Here is a 17,196-nt window from a genome sequence, read left to right as displayed (position 1 = left end):
CCCAGCCTGAGGTGACGGCCGCCGCCGGCGGGGGCGCCGGGCGCAGGAGCGCAGGGACCCGCGGCGGCTCTGTCCCGGGGCGGAGGGTCCCGCTGCGCACGCACCGCGGCCGGTGCCTGGTAAGGACGGGCCCCAGCGGGCCGGGGAGGGTCCCGGGTCCCAGGGCGTGGATGCTCCTCTCCCCATCGCGGGGGTCTTTCCGAGTTCCTCAGGACTGCTGAGCTTGGGGTTCCCCCTGGCTGTGCATCCCCGCGCTCAGGCCACCTCCGTGTCCTTCATCAGCGATTCACCTCCTTTTTCCTCACTCCTTCACCCCATCCCCACCGACCCCGGGACTGAGCCCAGACAGACACCCTAAATCTGGGAGCCCCACAGTAGCCTGCTTCCCGTGACCCCACCCAGCGCTGCTTCCCTCCCGCACCCATCCCCAACCCCGTCCCACCTGCAGGGATGGCAGAGTCCGAAGCGGGAGGTCCTGGGTCCGGGAGACGCTCAGGGGCTCGGGCTGCGAGCGATGGACACGACTTGAGAAGAGAGGAGCAGGGGCCACTGGGGTGCAGCATCGATAGGGCTGATGTCAAACTACAACGGGGAAGGAGGAATAAAAGTAACTAATGCTCCGAGCCGTGGTGATTAGTGCTATGACATGAAATTATTAAATAACTTTGTTAATTAAATAACTTTGGGGAAGCTCTTCCCTGCAAACTATAGGGTAGCAGTTCTTGGACCATTTGGGGGTCATTGCTGCTTTGTAAACCTCCCTGTAAGGCTATGCACCGGCACAGTCATCCCACCAGTGATCCAGTCACCGCCCTCCATGAAGCGCACAGGACAGAGATTGTGGGAGGTGGGGGCAGCTGTCAGCTTTACTGGAACTTTCTAAAAAACAACCACTTCACCCTTCCCCTATCTGTTTTTAAATATATGTTGATTTCAGAGAGGAAGGAAGAGGGAGAGAGAGATATAAACATCAATGATGAGAGAGAATCATTGATTGGCTGCCTCCTGCATGCTCCCTACTGTTGTGGACCTCTGAGCGGGCTGGACCAGCACGCAGGCATGTGCCCTTGGCCAGAATGGAATCTGGGACCCTTCAGTCCGCAGGCCTACGCTCTATCCGCTGGGCCAAACTGGCTAGGGCACCCCATATCTATTTTTAAGAAGCCCTGCTAAATTCACCACTATCCCCATTACACAGGTGTGACCAGCCCAGAGAGGTGTCGGTGGGCGTTGCTGGTATTTCTCTTTCACATACATGAAGGTCATTCAGCTGCTCCATCATCAGCCGCCAGGGAGGGCTCCCAGCTTTCAGAATCTCACACAAGGGACTGGACCTCCCTTTAGTTTCCTATTGCTTCAGCCACAAATTAGCACAGATTTAGTGGCTGAAAGCAGCATAGCTTTGTAACAGTCTTACAGTTCTGGGGTTCGGAAGTCTGATACAGGCCTCGGTGGTTTCAAATCAAGGCGTATGCACAGAGCTGTATTCCTTCCTGAGGGCTCTAGAATTCCTTGGCATTCGAGCCAAGGAATTCTAGAGCCCTCAGGAAGGAATACAGCTCTGTGCACACGCCTTTTCCAGTTTCTAGAGGTCTCCAGCATTCCTTGGCTCATGGCCCCCTCCCTCCATCTTTACAGCCAGCAAGGTGGAATTTCTCTGACTCTGTTTCCATCAGCACATCTTTCCCTGACTCTCTTCAGCTTCCCTCTTCGGCTTTTTGGGATCCTTGCGATTGGCCCCACCTGGATAATCCAAGCTAATCTACTTAATTCCATCTGAAAACTTGGTTCTTCTTTGCCACGTAAGGTAACACATTCACAGGTTCCCGGGGTTGGGAGCTGGACATTGTCGGGGGCCATTATACTGCCTCCCAAAGACCTGATGATAGCTCAGAGGCTCCTGCCAGTTCCTAACGCTGTGTGAGCTGGGCCTTGCACAGGTCATCTTGACGCTGCTGGGGTTCCGTTGTGCAGACCAATCTCTTGACAGCTGGTTGGGGTAAGTGGGTGTCTGGAGGCCACAGCAATCTAAAACCACCACTTTACACAATTAGGGGAAAGGTGTAAACTGAGCCAAGTAAGGTAACTGTTAAGCTTTTTGATCTTTTCATTCATTTCTATTTCACTTTCTAAAATTATGTTTATTGATTGAACTTTTACTGAGTAAAAATTTAATTTTCAAAACGTACACATTTGGCTTAAAGTAGCTAGCTGCCTCTCAACCCTTCCCTTCACACCTAGTAGGTAAATTTCTGGAAGGGTGGGGATGAATCTGGCTGATGTGCATCCTAGTGGTGGTAAGTAGTATCTCATTGTGGCTTTGTTCTGCATTTCCCTTATGACTAATGATGTGGGACATTTCATGTGCTTACTAACCATTTGTATATCTTCTTTGCAGAAAGGCCAATTCAGAGCCTTTGCCCAATATTAAATTGGGTTGCCTTTTTATTTCAGAGTTAGAGTTCTTTATAAATTTCTGATACAAGACCCTTATCAAATATGTAATTTGCAAATTTTTCTCTCATTCTATGGGTTATCTTTTAACTTTCTTTAAAAAAAAATAATTTGATTTCCACCCCACGCATCCCCCACTGGTGTTGATCAGTGGTTAGAAGGTTGACCTGCAGACCAAGGGGTCATGGGTTCAATTCCGGTCAAGGGCGTATACCTGGGTTGCAGATTTGATCCATCCCCAGCCCTGGTTGGGGGGCATGTGGGAGGCAACCACTTAATATGTCTCTTTCACATTGCTCTCTCTCTCTCTCTCTCTTCCTCCCTCCTCTATCCCTCCTCCTTCACCCCTTTCCATTCTCTAAAAATCAATGGAAAAAATATCCTCAGGTGAGAATTAACCAAAAAAAATTTTTCTTATAAAAATAAAATCGTTTATTGACTTTTAGAGAGAAATGAAGGGAGAGGGAGAGAGAGAGAGAAACACCGATGTGAGAGCACAACATTGATCGCCTGCTTCCTGCACAACCCCTGAAACTGCGGCATGTGCCCTTGACTGGGAATCTCCTGTGCACCAAGCAACTGACCTGCACTGGCCAGGGCTCTTTTAACTTCCTTCATTTATTTTTTTATTTTTTATTTTTAAAGGTATTTCTCTCTCTTTTTTAAAAAAAATATATTTTATTGATTTTTACAGAGAGGAAGAGAGGTATAGAGAGCCAGAAACATCGATGAGAGGGAAACCAACCAGCAGCCTCCTGCACACCCCCCACCGGGGATGTGCCCGCCACCAACGTACATGCCCTTGACCGGAATCGAACCCAGGACCTTTCAGTCCGCAGACCGACGCTCTACCATTGAGCCAAACGGGTTTTGGCTTTATTTATTTTTTTAAAATAAAATCTCTGTGGGGTCTTTTTTTTTATATATATTTTATTAATTTTTTACAGAAAGGAAGGGAGAGAGATAGAGAGCTAGAAACGTCAATGAGAAACATTGACCAGCTGCCTCTTGCACACCCCCTACCAGGGATATGCCTGCAAATAACCTACATGCCCCTGACCGGAATCGAACCTGGGAGCCTTCAGTCCACAGACTGACGCTCTACCACTGAGCCAAACCGGTTTCGGCTCTGTGGGGTCTTTTTAAAAAAATATACATATTTCATTGATTGTTTTTCAAAGAGGAAGGGAGAAAAATAGAGTTAGAAACATTGATGAGAGAGAAACATCAATCAGTTTCCTCCTGCACACTTCCTACTGGGGATGTGCCTGCAACCAAGGTACATGCCTTTGACCATAATCGAACCCAGGACCCTTTGTTCTGCAGGCCGACGCTCTGTCCACTGAGCCAAATCGGTCAGGGCTCTTTTAACTTTCTTGACAGTATCCTTTGACTCACAAAAGTTTTAAATCTTTTTCAATTTATCTGATTCCTATTTGTTTGCCTGTACTTTTAGGTGTCATATTGAAGAAGAAAAAAATTGCCAATCCAAGTGCATGAAGACTTAACTGCTATCTTTTTTAAAAAGAGTTTTATAACTAGCTTTTATGATTTATTTAGAGTTAGTTTTTGTATATGCTGCGAGGAGGGGTCCGTCTTCATTCCTTTGTATTGGATACCCAGTTGTCCCAACATTCAACATCTGTGAAAAGTATATCCTTTCCCCCGTACCAAGGTCAGATTTAACCTTCACCTCCTAAAGGGGAAGTGTTTTTGAAATTCTTCAAAAGGATTTGTCCTTCCTCCCCCATTTATATCAGTGTGGGCTTACGGGTATGCGTTTTATTCTTTGGGTTATATCCCGAGGACTTACTCTGAAGTCCCGGATGCAGTTTCCTCTGTAGATGGCGTTTAGGAGTGCTGGAGGGGCAGGGTGCATATTCTCTTCCTCTCTCTCTCTAGTTTAATTGTACTCATTTTACATTCTAGTTGTTTGTATTAATCTTCGTTTTCTTATATGACATTATGCTGCATAGGAATGGAGACCTTTTTTTTTTCTAAGTAGTTGACTAAAAGGAAAATTACCAGCTCAGTAAGTGTATCTTATTTTTTAAATGTTAAATATTCTCCCATTGTAAAATTAGTTCATGCACATTATAATTTGGGGGAAATTATAAAAGAAAATGAGCAAAAATGAAATCCCTCATTCTCACCACTGCTAACAGTTTGATGAATACTTCTTAGTTAGCTTTAATGCATCCTATCTAATAAGAGCCTAATGTACTAAGTGTCTGGTCGTCTGGTGACCAGTCCACTGTTCAACCAATCAAAGCGTAATATGCTAATGATATGCTAAGGCCGCTCAACAACTATGACATGCACTGACCATCAGGGGGGCAGACAGTTGACTGGTCAACCAGTCACAATAATGTGCACTGACCACCAGGGGGCAGATGCTCTAATAGGTTAGCTTGCTGCTGAGGTCCAGTGAATCCGGGACTCAGCAAGATGGGCCGGATCTGTCCTGGAGCCCTCCCGTGGTCCCTCTCTGGCTGGCCAGGCCCAATCGGGAGTGGGCTAGAGGGGGCCAGACATGCCCTGGAGCCCTCATCAGTTCCTCCCCAGCCTAATCGTGCGCTGGTGAGTCCCTTGTCCTGGCCTGTGCCCTCTCGCAATCCGGGACCCCCTCAGGGGGTCGGAGAGCTCGTTTCAGCTGATCCTGCAGGCCACTCCCCTCGGGAGAGCACCGGTCGCAGTGCTCCCGGCTGGCCAGCCCTGCTGCAGCAGGGCGAGTCTCTCCCGGATCCGGACTGATTTGGCGTGATTTGACAGCAGCAGGCACAGTGGGGCCGGGAGCGGGAGTGGCAGGTAGGAGCTGCGGGCAGCATTGGACTGCGGGTTTGGGCCCGATCCCCTCAGGCCCCACAGAGGGGCCTCCACCCATCCACAAATTTGTGCACTGGGCCTCTAGTTTTACTATAATTCTTTGAAAACAGACTAAAAAGCACCTGCTTTCTAAGTTAAGAATGGGTCAAATAAAATTAGTAAGTGCATGATAAATATGACTGGGATGGAGAATAAATAAAAGGAGAGACAAGTGGATTAAGAGAGAAAGACACAAGACAGGGATCAAAGTTCTTGATCTTTTTTTTTTTTTTTTTTTTTTTTTTTTTTAATGCACAGTTGTTTAGCCGAGAAAAGATCGTCTTTGCTAAATGTGTTCACTGGACTTTCTAACAATGTTTTTTTTGTAAACCAAATATAAACACTTCAAAACCTTCTATCCTTTTTAAACCTGTGTCCTTTTTTTTCATCTTGGAAAAACGGTTCATTTTAAGGAGCAACATCGATATCTTGTGGCCTTCTAGAATATTGTTGCTTAAACTTTAAATGGAATTTTCTACAATTACAGGGTAAATTAAATTTTGTTCTGGCACTTCCTAGGGTTCTTTCCATCCGGCCTCTAGGCTGGTGGTTTCTACCCTGATAAATGGAAAGAAAACAGAAATATGATTATTTGAAGGCTCTGCTTGTAGCTGTGAAAAAAATGTATGTAGAAAACAGTGCAGAAATGAAAGCAGTTTGTGATAAGAAGTGCGATTATACAGATTTACTGTTATTGTTTAATGAATTCAATATTACTTTTTCAATTAAATACTTCAAAATTTAAAAACAGCCCTAACCGTTTTTGGCTCAGTGGATAGAGCGTCGGCCTGCAGATTCAAGGGTCCCTGGTTCGATTCCGGTCAGGGGCATGTATCTTGGTTGCGGGCACATCCCCGGTAGGGGGTGTGCAGGAGGCAGCTGATCAATGTTTCTCTCTCATCAATGTTTCTAACTCTCTCTCCCTCTCCCTTCCTCTCTGTAAAAAAATCAATAAAATACATTTAAAAAAATTTTTTAAATAACCTCAATATAATCTATCTCTTTGCTTTCCTTTGGTGAGAAAACTAAATCCGGGTAAATTAAGAGTGCTGCCAGCCACATAGAGGAGCTGTTTATTGTGCAGGAACATGTTTTCAAATGGGAAGATCTTGATGAAGGTGGTTTTCACAAGCATTTTTATTTTCTTTTCTTTTTTAAAATATATTTTATTGATTTTTCACAGAGAGGAAGAGAGAGGTGGGGAGAGTTAGAAACATCAATGAGAGAGAAAAATTGATCAGCTGCCTCTTACACCGCCCCCACTGAGGATGTGCCTGCAACCAAGGTTCATGCCCTTGACTGGAATCCAACCCGGGACCTTCCAGTCTGCAGGCCGACACTCTATCCACTGAGCCAAACTGGTTTCGGCACAAGCATTTTTCATATTTTTAAAATTTGGATGGTGACCTACAAGGGGGAAAAATCCATACAAGCCTATGTGGCTCCCTGCATGACAGGCAGAGCTTTTGGAACTGTGGTGGCATTTGTGCGAAGATCCAGCTGGCATGAGGGCTCCTTACTGAGAAAATCGCCTCTAGTGTCATGCACAGGCCCTGCATGCTCCTGCCTTCCCGGAGCACGCTCTGGTTTGCATGTGCATGGAAGTCTGGGGTCAGGGTATGGAGCTACCACACGCTGTGATCTACCAGGCACTCACCATGTTCGGTGCTGCTGTGGGCTGAACTGTGCCTGCCCCCAAACCCATGTGTTGAAGTTCTAGCCCTCAGGCCTCAGAATGTGACTGTGTTAGAGATAGGGCCTTTCAAGAGGTGATTAAGGTTAAATCGTGTCACATTGGTTTGGTTTGATCCAATCTGGGCAGAGTCTGTAAGAACATATTAGGCCGAAACCGGTTTGGCTCAGTGGATAGAGCGTCGGTCTGCGGATTGAAAGGTCCCAGGTTCGATTACAGTCAAGGGCATGTACCTTGGTTGTGGGCACATCCCCAGTAGGGGGTGTGCAAGAGGCAGCTGATCGATGATTCTCTCTCATCGATGTTTCTCTCTATCCCTCTCTCTTCCTCTCTGTAAAAAAAAATCGATAAAATATATTTTTTTAAAAGACCATATTAGGATGTGGACACACACAGGGACGACCACGTGAGGACACAGGAGAAAGGAGACGGTGAGAACCGAGGGTGCCAGGAGGCATGTGTGGGCTTTGCCGAAGCCTGGGCCTGGGCAGGGTGGGCAAGATGTCTCCCCAGGCTGTGGCATTATTTCTGGCTAGCACGGTAACCTGGGAAGACCTGCCATCCGCTCACCACCTACTTGCCCCCAAAACAAAAAAAGGCCACCCATGCTTATGCCCCATGGCCATGGTCTTTCCCTGTAATCTGTCCTTTCTGCTTCTCCAGGCCAGCAGCCAGGGAGCCCTCAGTGACCACGGACCCTCCGGACAGCTGCACAGCCGTCCCCGCCCCGCTGCGGCTGCGACAGAGCCAGCGCCAGCTCCAGCACAAGGTCGCTGCCTTCAGGGGGCCCTGGCCCCCCGCCTGGGGTGGGCACAGGATCCAGCTGTGAGTCCAGAGTCCCGCCTCTCAGGGCCAGGAGCGCTGTGGTCTGCAGAGCGTCAGGGCGAAGGGGCGCTGGCAACTCCGGGAAGGTCGGTGACCTGAGCTCATGTCCCCAGTGCTTGTCGCTGGTGCTGGGTGCTCAGGAACGCCAGTGGCTGTCATCCTGGACACGGTGTGCCGGGCACCGTGGGGGTGGGCTCCAGCTCCTCCCCAGCCGGCCTCCCAGCTCTGCGGCTCCCTGGCTGTGCTGGCCGCCCTGGCAGCTCTGTGCCCTCACCTGTAACCTGGGTCGGTGAGAATGGCGGACTTTCATAACATGGGGCGGGAGCTTAAATGGAAAAAACATGAAACATGTCACTTAATGCTCAGCACCCATGCACCTGGGTTTGCAGTAACAGTTATCAGTATCTTTATATATATAAATAAAATATATTTTTTTATCTTAAAATATATATATATATATTTTATTGATTTTTTCAGAGAGGAAGAGAGAGGGATAGAGAGAAACATCGATGAGAGAGAATCATCGATCAGCTGCCTCTTGCACACCCCCTATTGGGGATGTGCCCACAACCAAGGTACGTGACCTTGATCGGAATCAAACCTGGGACCCTTGAGTCCACAGGCCAACACTCTATCCTCTGAGCCAAACAGGTTTCGGCCGTTATCAGTATCTTAATCCCCAACAGCCTCCCCGCCCCCCGCCCCCCCAACGGCGGGACTTAATCGTAAAAGCACACTTACACGTGGGGAGGGGAGGTTTGGATGGAGGAGGTGATGTCTGGGAAGAGAGGAGCTGGCCCCTGCTTCTCCAGCCCCATTTGGGTCCTTGCCCATCGTGGTGCCCCAAACGGCGCCCCAGACCCATTCTCCTCCAGCCCCGGCTTCACTGATGGGGCTTTGCTTTCTCCTTTAGGACAGAGCCCCAGGACTGCCAGGAAGAAGGAGGAGAAATCCATTTCCTGGAGCCTGAGTGTGGCCTGGGGACCGGCCGTGGGTCCCAAAATGCCCCTGCCTGAGCCCAGCGAGCAGGAGGGCGAGAGCGTGAAGGCTGGCCAGGAGCCGCGCCCACAGGGCCCCGAGCCGGGCACAGATGTCGTCCCCACGGCTGCTCCCAAGAAGCCCAGGAAGTTCTCCAAGCTGGTCCTGCTGACAGCGTCCAAGGACAGCGACAAAGTGGCCGCGGCCAAGCGCAGAGGGGTGCACTGCATCATGTCTCTGGGGGTGCCCGGCCCCACCACCCTGGCCAAGGCCCTGCTCACGATCCACCCCGAGCCCCAGCGCGCCATCGAAGCGGCCCCCCAGGAGCCCGAGCAGAAACGCAGGAAGCTGGATGCAGGTGAGGCCCTCGGCCCAGCGAGCAAAACCGAGCGAAACCTCCCTGGGCTGGGGGTCCCTGACACGGCACCTCCGAGGGGACAGGCAGGCTGGGCTGCCTGTGCTGGGAGCGTGTCTGCATGTCTGCGTGTCTGTAGCCTCCATGCATGTGTGTCTAGGGTTCTATGTATTTGCCTGGGAAAGTATGTCTCCGTGTGTGTGTCTTTGTGTGTCTATGTCCTGGGCCTATTTTCTGTCTGCTCTTTTTTTTTTTTTTAATCCTCACCTTTTCCACCGATTTTTATTTTTATTATATTTTTTTAAACATTCTATTGATTTTTTACAGAGAGGAAGGGAGAGGGATAGAGTTAGAAACATCGATGAGAGAGAAACATCGACAAGCTGCCTCCTGCATACCCCCCACTGGGACTGTGCCTGCAACCAAGGTACATGCCCTTGACCAGAATCGAACCTGGGACTTTTCAGTCCACAGGTCAACGCTCTATCCACTGAGCCAAACTGGTTAAGGCTCCACTGATTTTTAGAGAATTGAAGGGAGGGAGGAGGGGGAGAGAGAGAAAAAAAAAAATTGATGTAAGAGAGTCACATTGATTGATTGCCTCCTGCACACACCCTAATCCAGACTAGGGATCGAGCCTGCAACCGAGGTATGTGCACTTGACGGGGGATCAAACCCACTGCCCATTGTCTGCTCTTGTGTATTTGTGTATTTATGGGGGTCTGTGTGTGCATATTTTTGTGCCAAAGTCTATTTGAAGCCCCAGACTTGTTGCCAGTGACTGGAACATGGGAACCTGAGGGATGCCTGGGGGAGGGGATGCCTAGTAGCTGGGAAGGAGATGCGCTGAGGTTTCTTCCCAACCAGAAATAGGGTCTGCTGTGCCCTAAGAAGATAGAGAAAAACCCGCCGCAGCTGGCCCTATTTGCTGCCTATGCACGGGCGGCCTCCTTGGAGTCAGGGCACTGGGCTTGGTAGCCAGTCCGGGAAAGGGGAACCAGAGCTTCCTGGTTTCCATCAGGTAGCTGGCAGTACAGGGACCTCTCCTCGTAGATGGGAATAGTGGTGAGTGCTCTGAAGCCAGGGGAGGGGGCCCTACTGCTTCCCCAAGGTTGAGACATTAAGGCTCCTGAGATGGGGACTCTCAGCTACAGGCCTGAGGACCCCCTCACCCTCCATCCCCTGTTGGATAGGAGCTGTAATCAGGCAATTGGGGATCCTATCTCCCCAGAACCTGGAGGCCCCTCTGCAGTGTGCCCAATGCACCCTGTGAGCACCTGTACCAGCCAGTTCTGGTTCGGGGCCTCCGTGTGCATACCTGCTTCCTCCTGCCGGCCCCAGGGGGAGGAGGGTGCTGTCCCATGACCTGTTGGGAAGCAGGATTCAGAGGCCAAGTTTCTACTCTGAGGCCACAGCGGGTCCCTGCAGAGGGTGAAGGGGGACATCGGGCTCAGAGTCTGTCTTCCCACTCAACTCAGTGGGCTGGGCCAGCTCCAGGGTCTTTCCTCCCGCTCTGAGACCTCAGCTCAGGCATCTGCCAGGTTCTGCGGCCAGATAAGCTCTACCCCATACACGCTACTGTGAGAATTCGAACCAAAGCCACCCTCCTCAGATGGAGAGATGGAGAGCAGGTACTCCTGACCCCTCCCTAGCACCCCGTGCTGCCCCTGCTGGAGGAGGAAGGGAGGAACCCCAGTTCTCCTCCCACCGGAAGTCAGGGGCCCCTGGAGGCCCCCGGCCTCAGTTGCTTCACCACAAGTGGCCCTCGGGGCTGTCTCTCTGCCCCACAGGCTCCCTTGCAGGTACTGCAGCAGGTCAACAACCCCCTCAGCTGCCATCCCACCTTCTCCCACTCTGGCTCCATCCCTGGCCAGGCCCTGGGCATAGCATCAGCTTCCTACTCCTCAGCCCAGATTTGGCCCCGAGTTTCCTGGAAGTGACTTTAGCAGCCTCTGTGGCCTTTGGGAGCGTGTGTCTGCAGTTGACAATGTTCTAAGTCGGTAGGTGGTGCCCAGATCATTGCCTGGTGGGCTGAGAGCTCAGGGAATCCGGTCTGTGCCACACCCTCACCCCTTCTTTCCCCCTGAACCCTCCTGACCCACCCCATTCTCTTCCAGAAGGAAAAGAAGACAGAAGGTTGGCAGGGGGGCCCGCTCCCAGCCCCACAGTGGGCGGGGAGGAGTCCTCCGTGGGGCCCAGCGAGACTCCGTAACCCTGGCAACGGCCGGCAGGCGTCCTTGATGGCTCAGTGAACTTGGCTGTGACTTCTCCTGCCTGGGGCCCAGCCCCAGCTGATTTTCACTGACAACATTGTGTAATGTTTTTCAGCTCAAGCTCAAGTTACTTTTGTAAGCAGAATGAAAGATTAAAATAAAATAAAATAAAATAAAATAAAATAAAATAAAATAAAATATATGCTAGATCCTATCATGAGCAGGTTGTAAAAATTCCAGGATTTTGGGTCCTTTGAGGCCCAACTCCAACCCCAGCAGCCCTCACATGGTCCTTCCCCAGGGCTGCCCGGATTGGGCTATCTTTCAGACTCAGGGGGGCTCTCAAGGGCCTCCGTCCCCCAGACCCTCACACCCCGGGGCTCCTTCGATCTGGAAACCCAGCCCCTGGCCAAGAGATCACGTGGGTCTCTGAGGTTCCCTTCCTTCTGCCTTGGTCTGAAAGGGGCAGTGGGACCTCCAGCCCTGACCCCCTAGGAAGCTGACCAGCCACCGCCCTGACTCCCTCCAGGCCTGTCCCCTCGCTGGAGCCTCAGGAGGCCCACCTCCTCCAGGCAGCCGCACTGGACTGATAGCCCCTCACACAGGGGCTCTGCCATCACCGCAGCCCCGGGTTCTGCTGAGCAGGGCCTGCAGTCTGGGGTGTGGTCCCTGATAAAGGTGTGGTGCTCCCATCATGTTCCTTCTAGGTGGGCTGGGGGCTGAGAGATGATCAGGAGCCTGAACCCCTCCCTAGCCCCTGGTGCTGCCACTGCGGGAGGAGGTGGGAGGTGAATTCCACAGTTCTCCTCCCACCGGAAGTCAGGGTCCCCGAGAGGCCCCCAGCCGCGGTTGCTTCACCACAAGTGGCCCTAGTTATTTGCAAACTGCCACTGGGCACAAGAAATGGCTTGTTTTTTAGAAAAAATTATTTTTATTGATTTCAGAGAGGAGGGGAGAGGGAGATAGGAACATCAATGATGAGAGAGAATTGTTAATTGGCTGCTTCCTGCACGCCCCCACACTGGAGATTGAGCCCACAATCCGGGCATGTGCCCTGACTGGGAATCCAACCGTGACCTCCTGGTTCATAGGTCGACGCTCAATCACTGAGCTACGCCGGCTGGGCTTACTAGTATTTGTAAAATAGGGTTTAGAGACCTTATGTTTTAGAACACCACTCTCTAAATGTAATCAATAGCTATTGCACCATCTTAGGAGAGCTAGTTGCTCAGCACGTTTTCCTTGCCAGCTCTCCACTTCGCTGTTTTATTTTTAGAGCATGTTTGTCTGTAACATTTATATTCTGCAACCATAATTTGAGATGTCCTTTTGTCTTACTGCTAGATTTAGATAGGTTCCTACCCACCAGTTCCTCCTTTCCTCCGTTCTGAGTCATCCTTTGGGGGGCAGGTTCTGTCTGATGGTAAGAACGTAGGAGGAGTTGCTCAGGACCTAACGTGTGATGGTGGAGTGCCGCCTGGGAAGCAGGAGTGCAGGAGAAGAGAGGAGAGGAGAGGGGAAGAGAGGAGAGGAGAGGAGAGGGGAGGGGAGGGAAAGGGAGGGGAGGGGAGGGGAGGGGAGGGGAGGGGAGGGAGGGGAGGGAGGGACGGGAGGGGGGCAGGCAAGGCGTGGCTTCATCCCACTCAGCCTGGTGTCTGGGCAGGCCCAGCCTGGGCGGGGAGAGAGGAATGGCCCGGCCTGCCCACTCCCTTCAGTGTGGCATCATGGACCCCTCCTGCTGCTGCCAGGGAGCTTCAGGCTGAGTGGGCACTCATGTCCCCAGTGAGGGGCCTGGCTGACTTGGGGGCCCCGGGTGAAGGCACAGCGAAGGCACAGCAAAGGCCCATCTCCCTCCCGAGTGGCCGTCATCTGCCTGGAAGATGTTCAGTGCCATGGGCTGAGCCACGCCGGGAACACACAGTCGGGCCAGCAGTGTCAAGATTTTCTTTGGTTTGAGCAGGGACCGGTTTAGCTCAATGGATAGAGCGTCGGCTTGGGGACTGAAGGGACCCGGGTTCGATTCCGGTCAAGGCATGTACCTTGGTTGCGGGCATATCCCCAGTAGGGGGTGTGCAAGAGGCAACTGATCGATGACTCTCTCTCATCGATGTTTCTAACTCTCTATCTCTCTCCCTTCCTCTCTGTACAAAATCAATAAAATATATTTAAAAAAAAAAAAAAAAGATTTTCTTTGGTTTGAAACATTTCAAGTTCCTATGCAAGTGTCAACGCTAAAGGAGCAGTGCAGGGGACCTGGTCTGACTCACCCAGGCTCAGCCTCATTTCTCCCCCCTTTCCTCTCTCTCCTACCACTTTCTGGCCCTTCCACTTCCTTAAAGTCTGTCCAGGACAGGGTGTCTGGGATCTAGTGATAAACAAGTCACAGCGCTGGCCTCCCAGGACCAGACAGGAAACACAGAACTTCCTGACCGGTAAGTCCATGAAAGCTGGGGCAAAGGGCCGCCCACGGTGTCTGGCAGGGGCCTGGCTCCATGGGCTCATGGAGGGCAGCCTGAGAAAGCCCCGAGAGGGAGTTGAAGGGGGAAGTAGTGGGGGGGAGGGTTGAGCCCAGGGCCCGGATGGAGCTGGGCAGGAAGACCAATAGGCAGGAATGGTTAGCAGAGGTGGGTGGCTCAGGGCCTGGAGGCCACAGTGCGGGTTTCAGATTCATCACAGGTGGGAGGTCGGGACGGATTCATGAAGAGAAGGGTCATGGTCGGCATCATTACACAAAACTCCCCCCGGAGCTTGAGGATGGACTGGTAGGGTCCAAAGGGGGGCTGGAAACCCACTGAGGAGGACAGGGCCTGTGGGGAGAGTACCAGCCTTCCCAGCTGAGAGGACAGTGCCACGTACCAAGGGCAATTAATCCAAGGAGAAGGTCAGGGGAAAGTGACGCATTCTGGTCCTATGGGAGGCAACCGATGGGTGTTTCTTACAGGGGTATTTCTCCTTCGTCTCTGTCTCTGTCTGTCTGTCTGTCTGTCTATCTATCTATATTTTAAATCCTCACCCAAGGATATTTTTCCATTGACTTTTAGAGAGAGCGAAAGGAGAGGGAAAGACAGAAACACACCCACGGGTTGCCTCCTGCACGGACTCCAAAGGGCCTTTGACCATGTTAACGTAAAAACCATTCAGCCCTGTGAAGAATGTTGTGAGTTTATTTGAGCCAATCTGTCGACAATTGCCAGGAAGAATCTCAACAGATTGGGATATGCTCTGGAGAATGGGGAGTTCATACTTTGTTGTTTTTTTTTTGTGTTTTTTAAATATATATTTTTATTGATTTTTAGAGAGGAAGGGAGAGGGAGAGAGAAACATCAATGAGAGAATCATTGATTAGCTGCCTCCTGCATGCCCCCTACTGGGGATGGAGCCCTCAATCCCAGACATGTGCCCTTGGCCAGAACTGAACCTGGGACCCTTCAGTCCGCAGGCCAACACTCTATCCACTGAACCAAAAAAAACGTCTAGGGCCGTACTACGTTTTTATAAATTACCATCAAAAGGAATGTTACATGAATTCATTGGTGATAGATTAGGGAGGTGGGAGAAAGCAAAGCGGGAAACCTCTGGGATAGGATAAAAAGTGAAATGATGGACTAGCTTCTTTTATGTAGATGGATACAGGGTGGTTAACACAGTTAGCAGTTGACGATTAACATGACAATAACAATGAGTGAGTGCCATTTGTTGTGCCCTGGGGGGTCCGGAAAAAGGGAAGTTACAAGTTACCCAGACATTTCACAGGTACGTTATTTTATTTTATTTTTTAAAAATATATTTTATATATTTATTTAAATATAATTTTTACAGAGAGGAACGTAGAGGGATAGAGAGCTAGAAACATTGATGAGAGAGAGAGACATCAATCAGCTGCCTCCTGCACACCCCCCACTGGGGATGTGCCTGCAACCAAGGTACATGCCCTTGATTGGAATCGAACCTGGGACCTTTCAGTCCGCAGGCCAATGCTCTATCCACTGAGCCAAACCGGTTTCGGCACAGGTATGTTATTTTAGATGCAAAAAGACAAAAGGCTCAGCAAAGGGTCTTTGTCAGGGAAAATACTGGTCCAGGACGAGACTACCCACCACAACCTGCTTATAGTTAAAGATTTAATTTTCAGACCATCCTTCGTGGTTGTTTTAGGCCTTGAGTTTACACAACCGCCATGCAGGCCTTCCCTGAGCTAGTCAGGTGAGCACATGGCCCCTTTCGTGCGCAACCAGAACCGAACCCGGGATCCTTTGATTTAGTCCGCAGGCCCAAGCTCTACTCATTGAGTAAACCCGGCTAGGGCTAAATTTTAGACACATATGTATCCATTTTTTTTCCTCGGGTGAGGATTAGAAAAACGGAAATACTAGCACCCTCCACTTGTGTGCACAGCTTATGCGTGTTTTCTCCTTGGGGTTGTATTTCCCTTGGTTGCTTTTCAGAGCTGTCCTGGGAGCCCAGGTTTCCCATCCGCCGCGACTTCGCAGGGCAGCCCGGAGCAGGCGGGGGCGGGGAGGGGCCGCTGACCCAGTGGAGACCCAGGCGCCTCCCCAGTACCCGGGCGGGCCGGGACGACCGCTGTCCTGCAGCCTCAGTCCCTCCTGCAGACCCGGGACGCCCAGGACGCACACCCGCACCCTGAGGACCGGGCAGCGGCTCTGAGAGGCCTTCCGCAGGCGGAGGGGATGGGCGATGGCCCGGCAGGTGGCCCAATCCCAGGAGAACGCGAGCGACATCCTAGCTTCTTTGTCATCTTACTACCTAAAGTCTAGCACCCATTGCAGCCACCCCTCCTCCCCGTTTTATTCCTCCCATAGCAATTAAAAAATTTTAATTTAAAATGTGTCTTTCATTTACAGTTTACATTCAATAAGCATGTACTACTAAGACCATTAACCCAGAGTTTGTGTCCACTGCGTCCTGCCCCGCCCCCATAACAGAAGCTCAATGAACACCTCCGAGGCGGGGGCTTTGTGGGCGGTGGTCTCCGAGGTGCCGGGTGAGAACAGGGAGGGCGGGCAGCGAGGGGCGTGGTGTGGGGGGCACGGGGCGCCAAGGGCAGGCGGAGGGCAGAGATCGGAGCTGGGCGGAAGACCTGGAGGTGCGGGCGGAAGGCGGAGGCCTGAAAACGTCAGGGTTGGAAAGGATGCGGGGGAGAAAGAGACGCCATGGAGCGCGCGGAGGGAGCGGAGAACATGGAAACCGGGAGCGCGCAGGAGACCCAGGGCTGGAGGGCGCCGTGCGTCCTGCACCTCCACCTGCCGGCGCCAGGGGGCGCTCCCAGCAGCTGCTTCCGAGCGACCGGAGGGAGGGGGTGTCTGAAGAGCGTGGAATTTCTTAGAAGCAGCGTCTTCAATCTGCAAACTCCGAGGCCGAGGCCGCGGCCGCGCCGCTGGAAGACTGGGGGAGGGGAGCAGAGGGAGGGAGGGGACCCAGGGAGGGGGCTGGGAGGGTTGCGATGAACGAGGGGCCGGGACACCGAGCAGAGGGGAGGGGAGGCGCGTGGGGACGACGTGCAGGAGCTTCGAGTCTGGGGCCGCTCCTGCTGCCACTCGCCAGGTGCCCACGCAGCTCCCCACGCTCGGCCAGTCCCGGTCCCCACGCACAGGGGGGTCGGAGAATGACAAGTGTCCTGTGGCTGTGCGAAGGGAGGCCGCTGGACGAATGGACAAGGTCGGGACCAAAGGGCCAAGGTTGGACCAATCGGCGAGAGAGGGTCCGATCAATGCGGAATATGTGTTTTCCTCCCCGGCATGTCGAAGGGGTGGTTATTTTTGTTTGTCTGACGTTTTATTTTGACATAATCCCAC

General features: G+C 51.7%; 1 protein-coding gene across 7 annotated transcripts; it reads left to right on the top strand.

The window, feature by feature from the left end:
* On the top strand, nt 1–16,968 carry FLYWCH2 (FLYWCH family member 2). Of its 7 annotated transcripts, none has more exons than XM_045571396.1 (4): nt 1–119; nt 8,751–9,173; nt 10,961–11,170; nt 11,288–11,553. In XM_045571396.1, exons 2-3 carry the CDS (start codon nt 8,840–8,842, stop codon nt 11,164–11,166), a joined length of 540 nt encoding a protein of 179 aa, XP_045427352.1. In that variant the 5' UTR covers nt 1–119; nt 8,751–8,839; the 3' UTR covers nt 11,167–11,170; nt 11,288–11,553. The 7 variants fall into 7 exon arrangements, with proteins under 7 accessions (XP_045427352.1, XP_045427353.1, XP_045427349.1 ...); XM_045571397.1 differs by lacking the exons at nt 1–119; nt 10,961–11,170; nt 11,288–11,553 and adding exons at nt 7,682–7,781; nt 10,625–10,629; nt 16,958–16,968 and having other exon boundaries at nt 8,751–9,293; XM_045571393.1 differs by lacking the exon at nt 1–119 and adding an exon at nt 7,682–7,781.
* The last annotated feature ends 228 nt before the right edge of the window (nt 16,969–17,196 follow it).

The sequence above is a fragment of the Pipistrellus kuhlii genome, unplaced genomic scaffold (genome assembly GCF_014108245.1).
Source record: "Pipistrellus kuhlii isolate mPipKuh1 unplaced genomic scaffold, mPipKuh1.p scaffold_m20_p_4, whole genome shotgun sequence".
Lineage (NCBI taxonomy): Eukaryota > Metazoa > Chordata > Mammalia > Chiroptera > Vespertilionidae > Pipistrellus > Pipistrellus kuhlii.
This window is presented reverse-complemented; position numbering and strand designations above follow the sequence as displayed.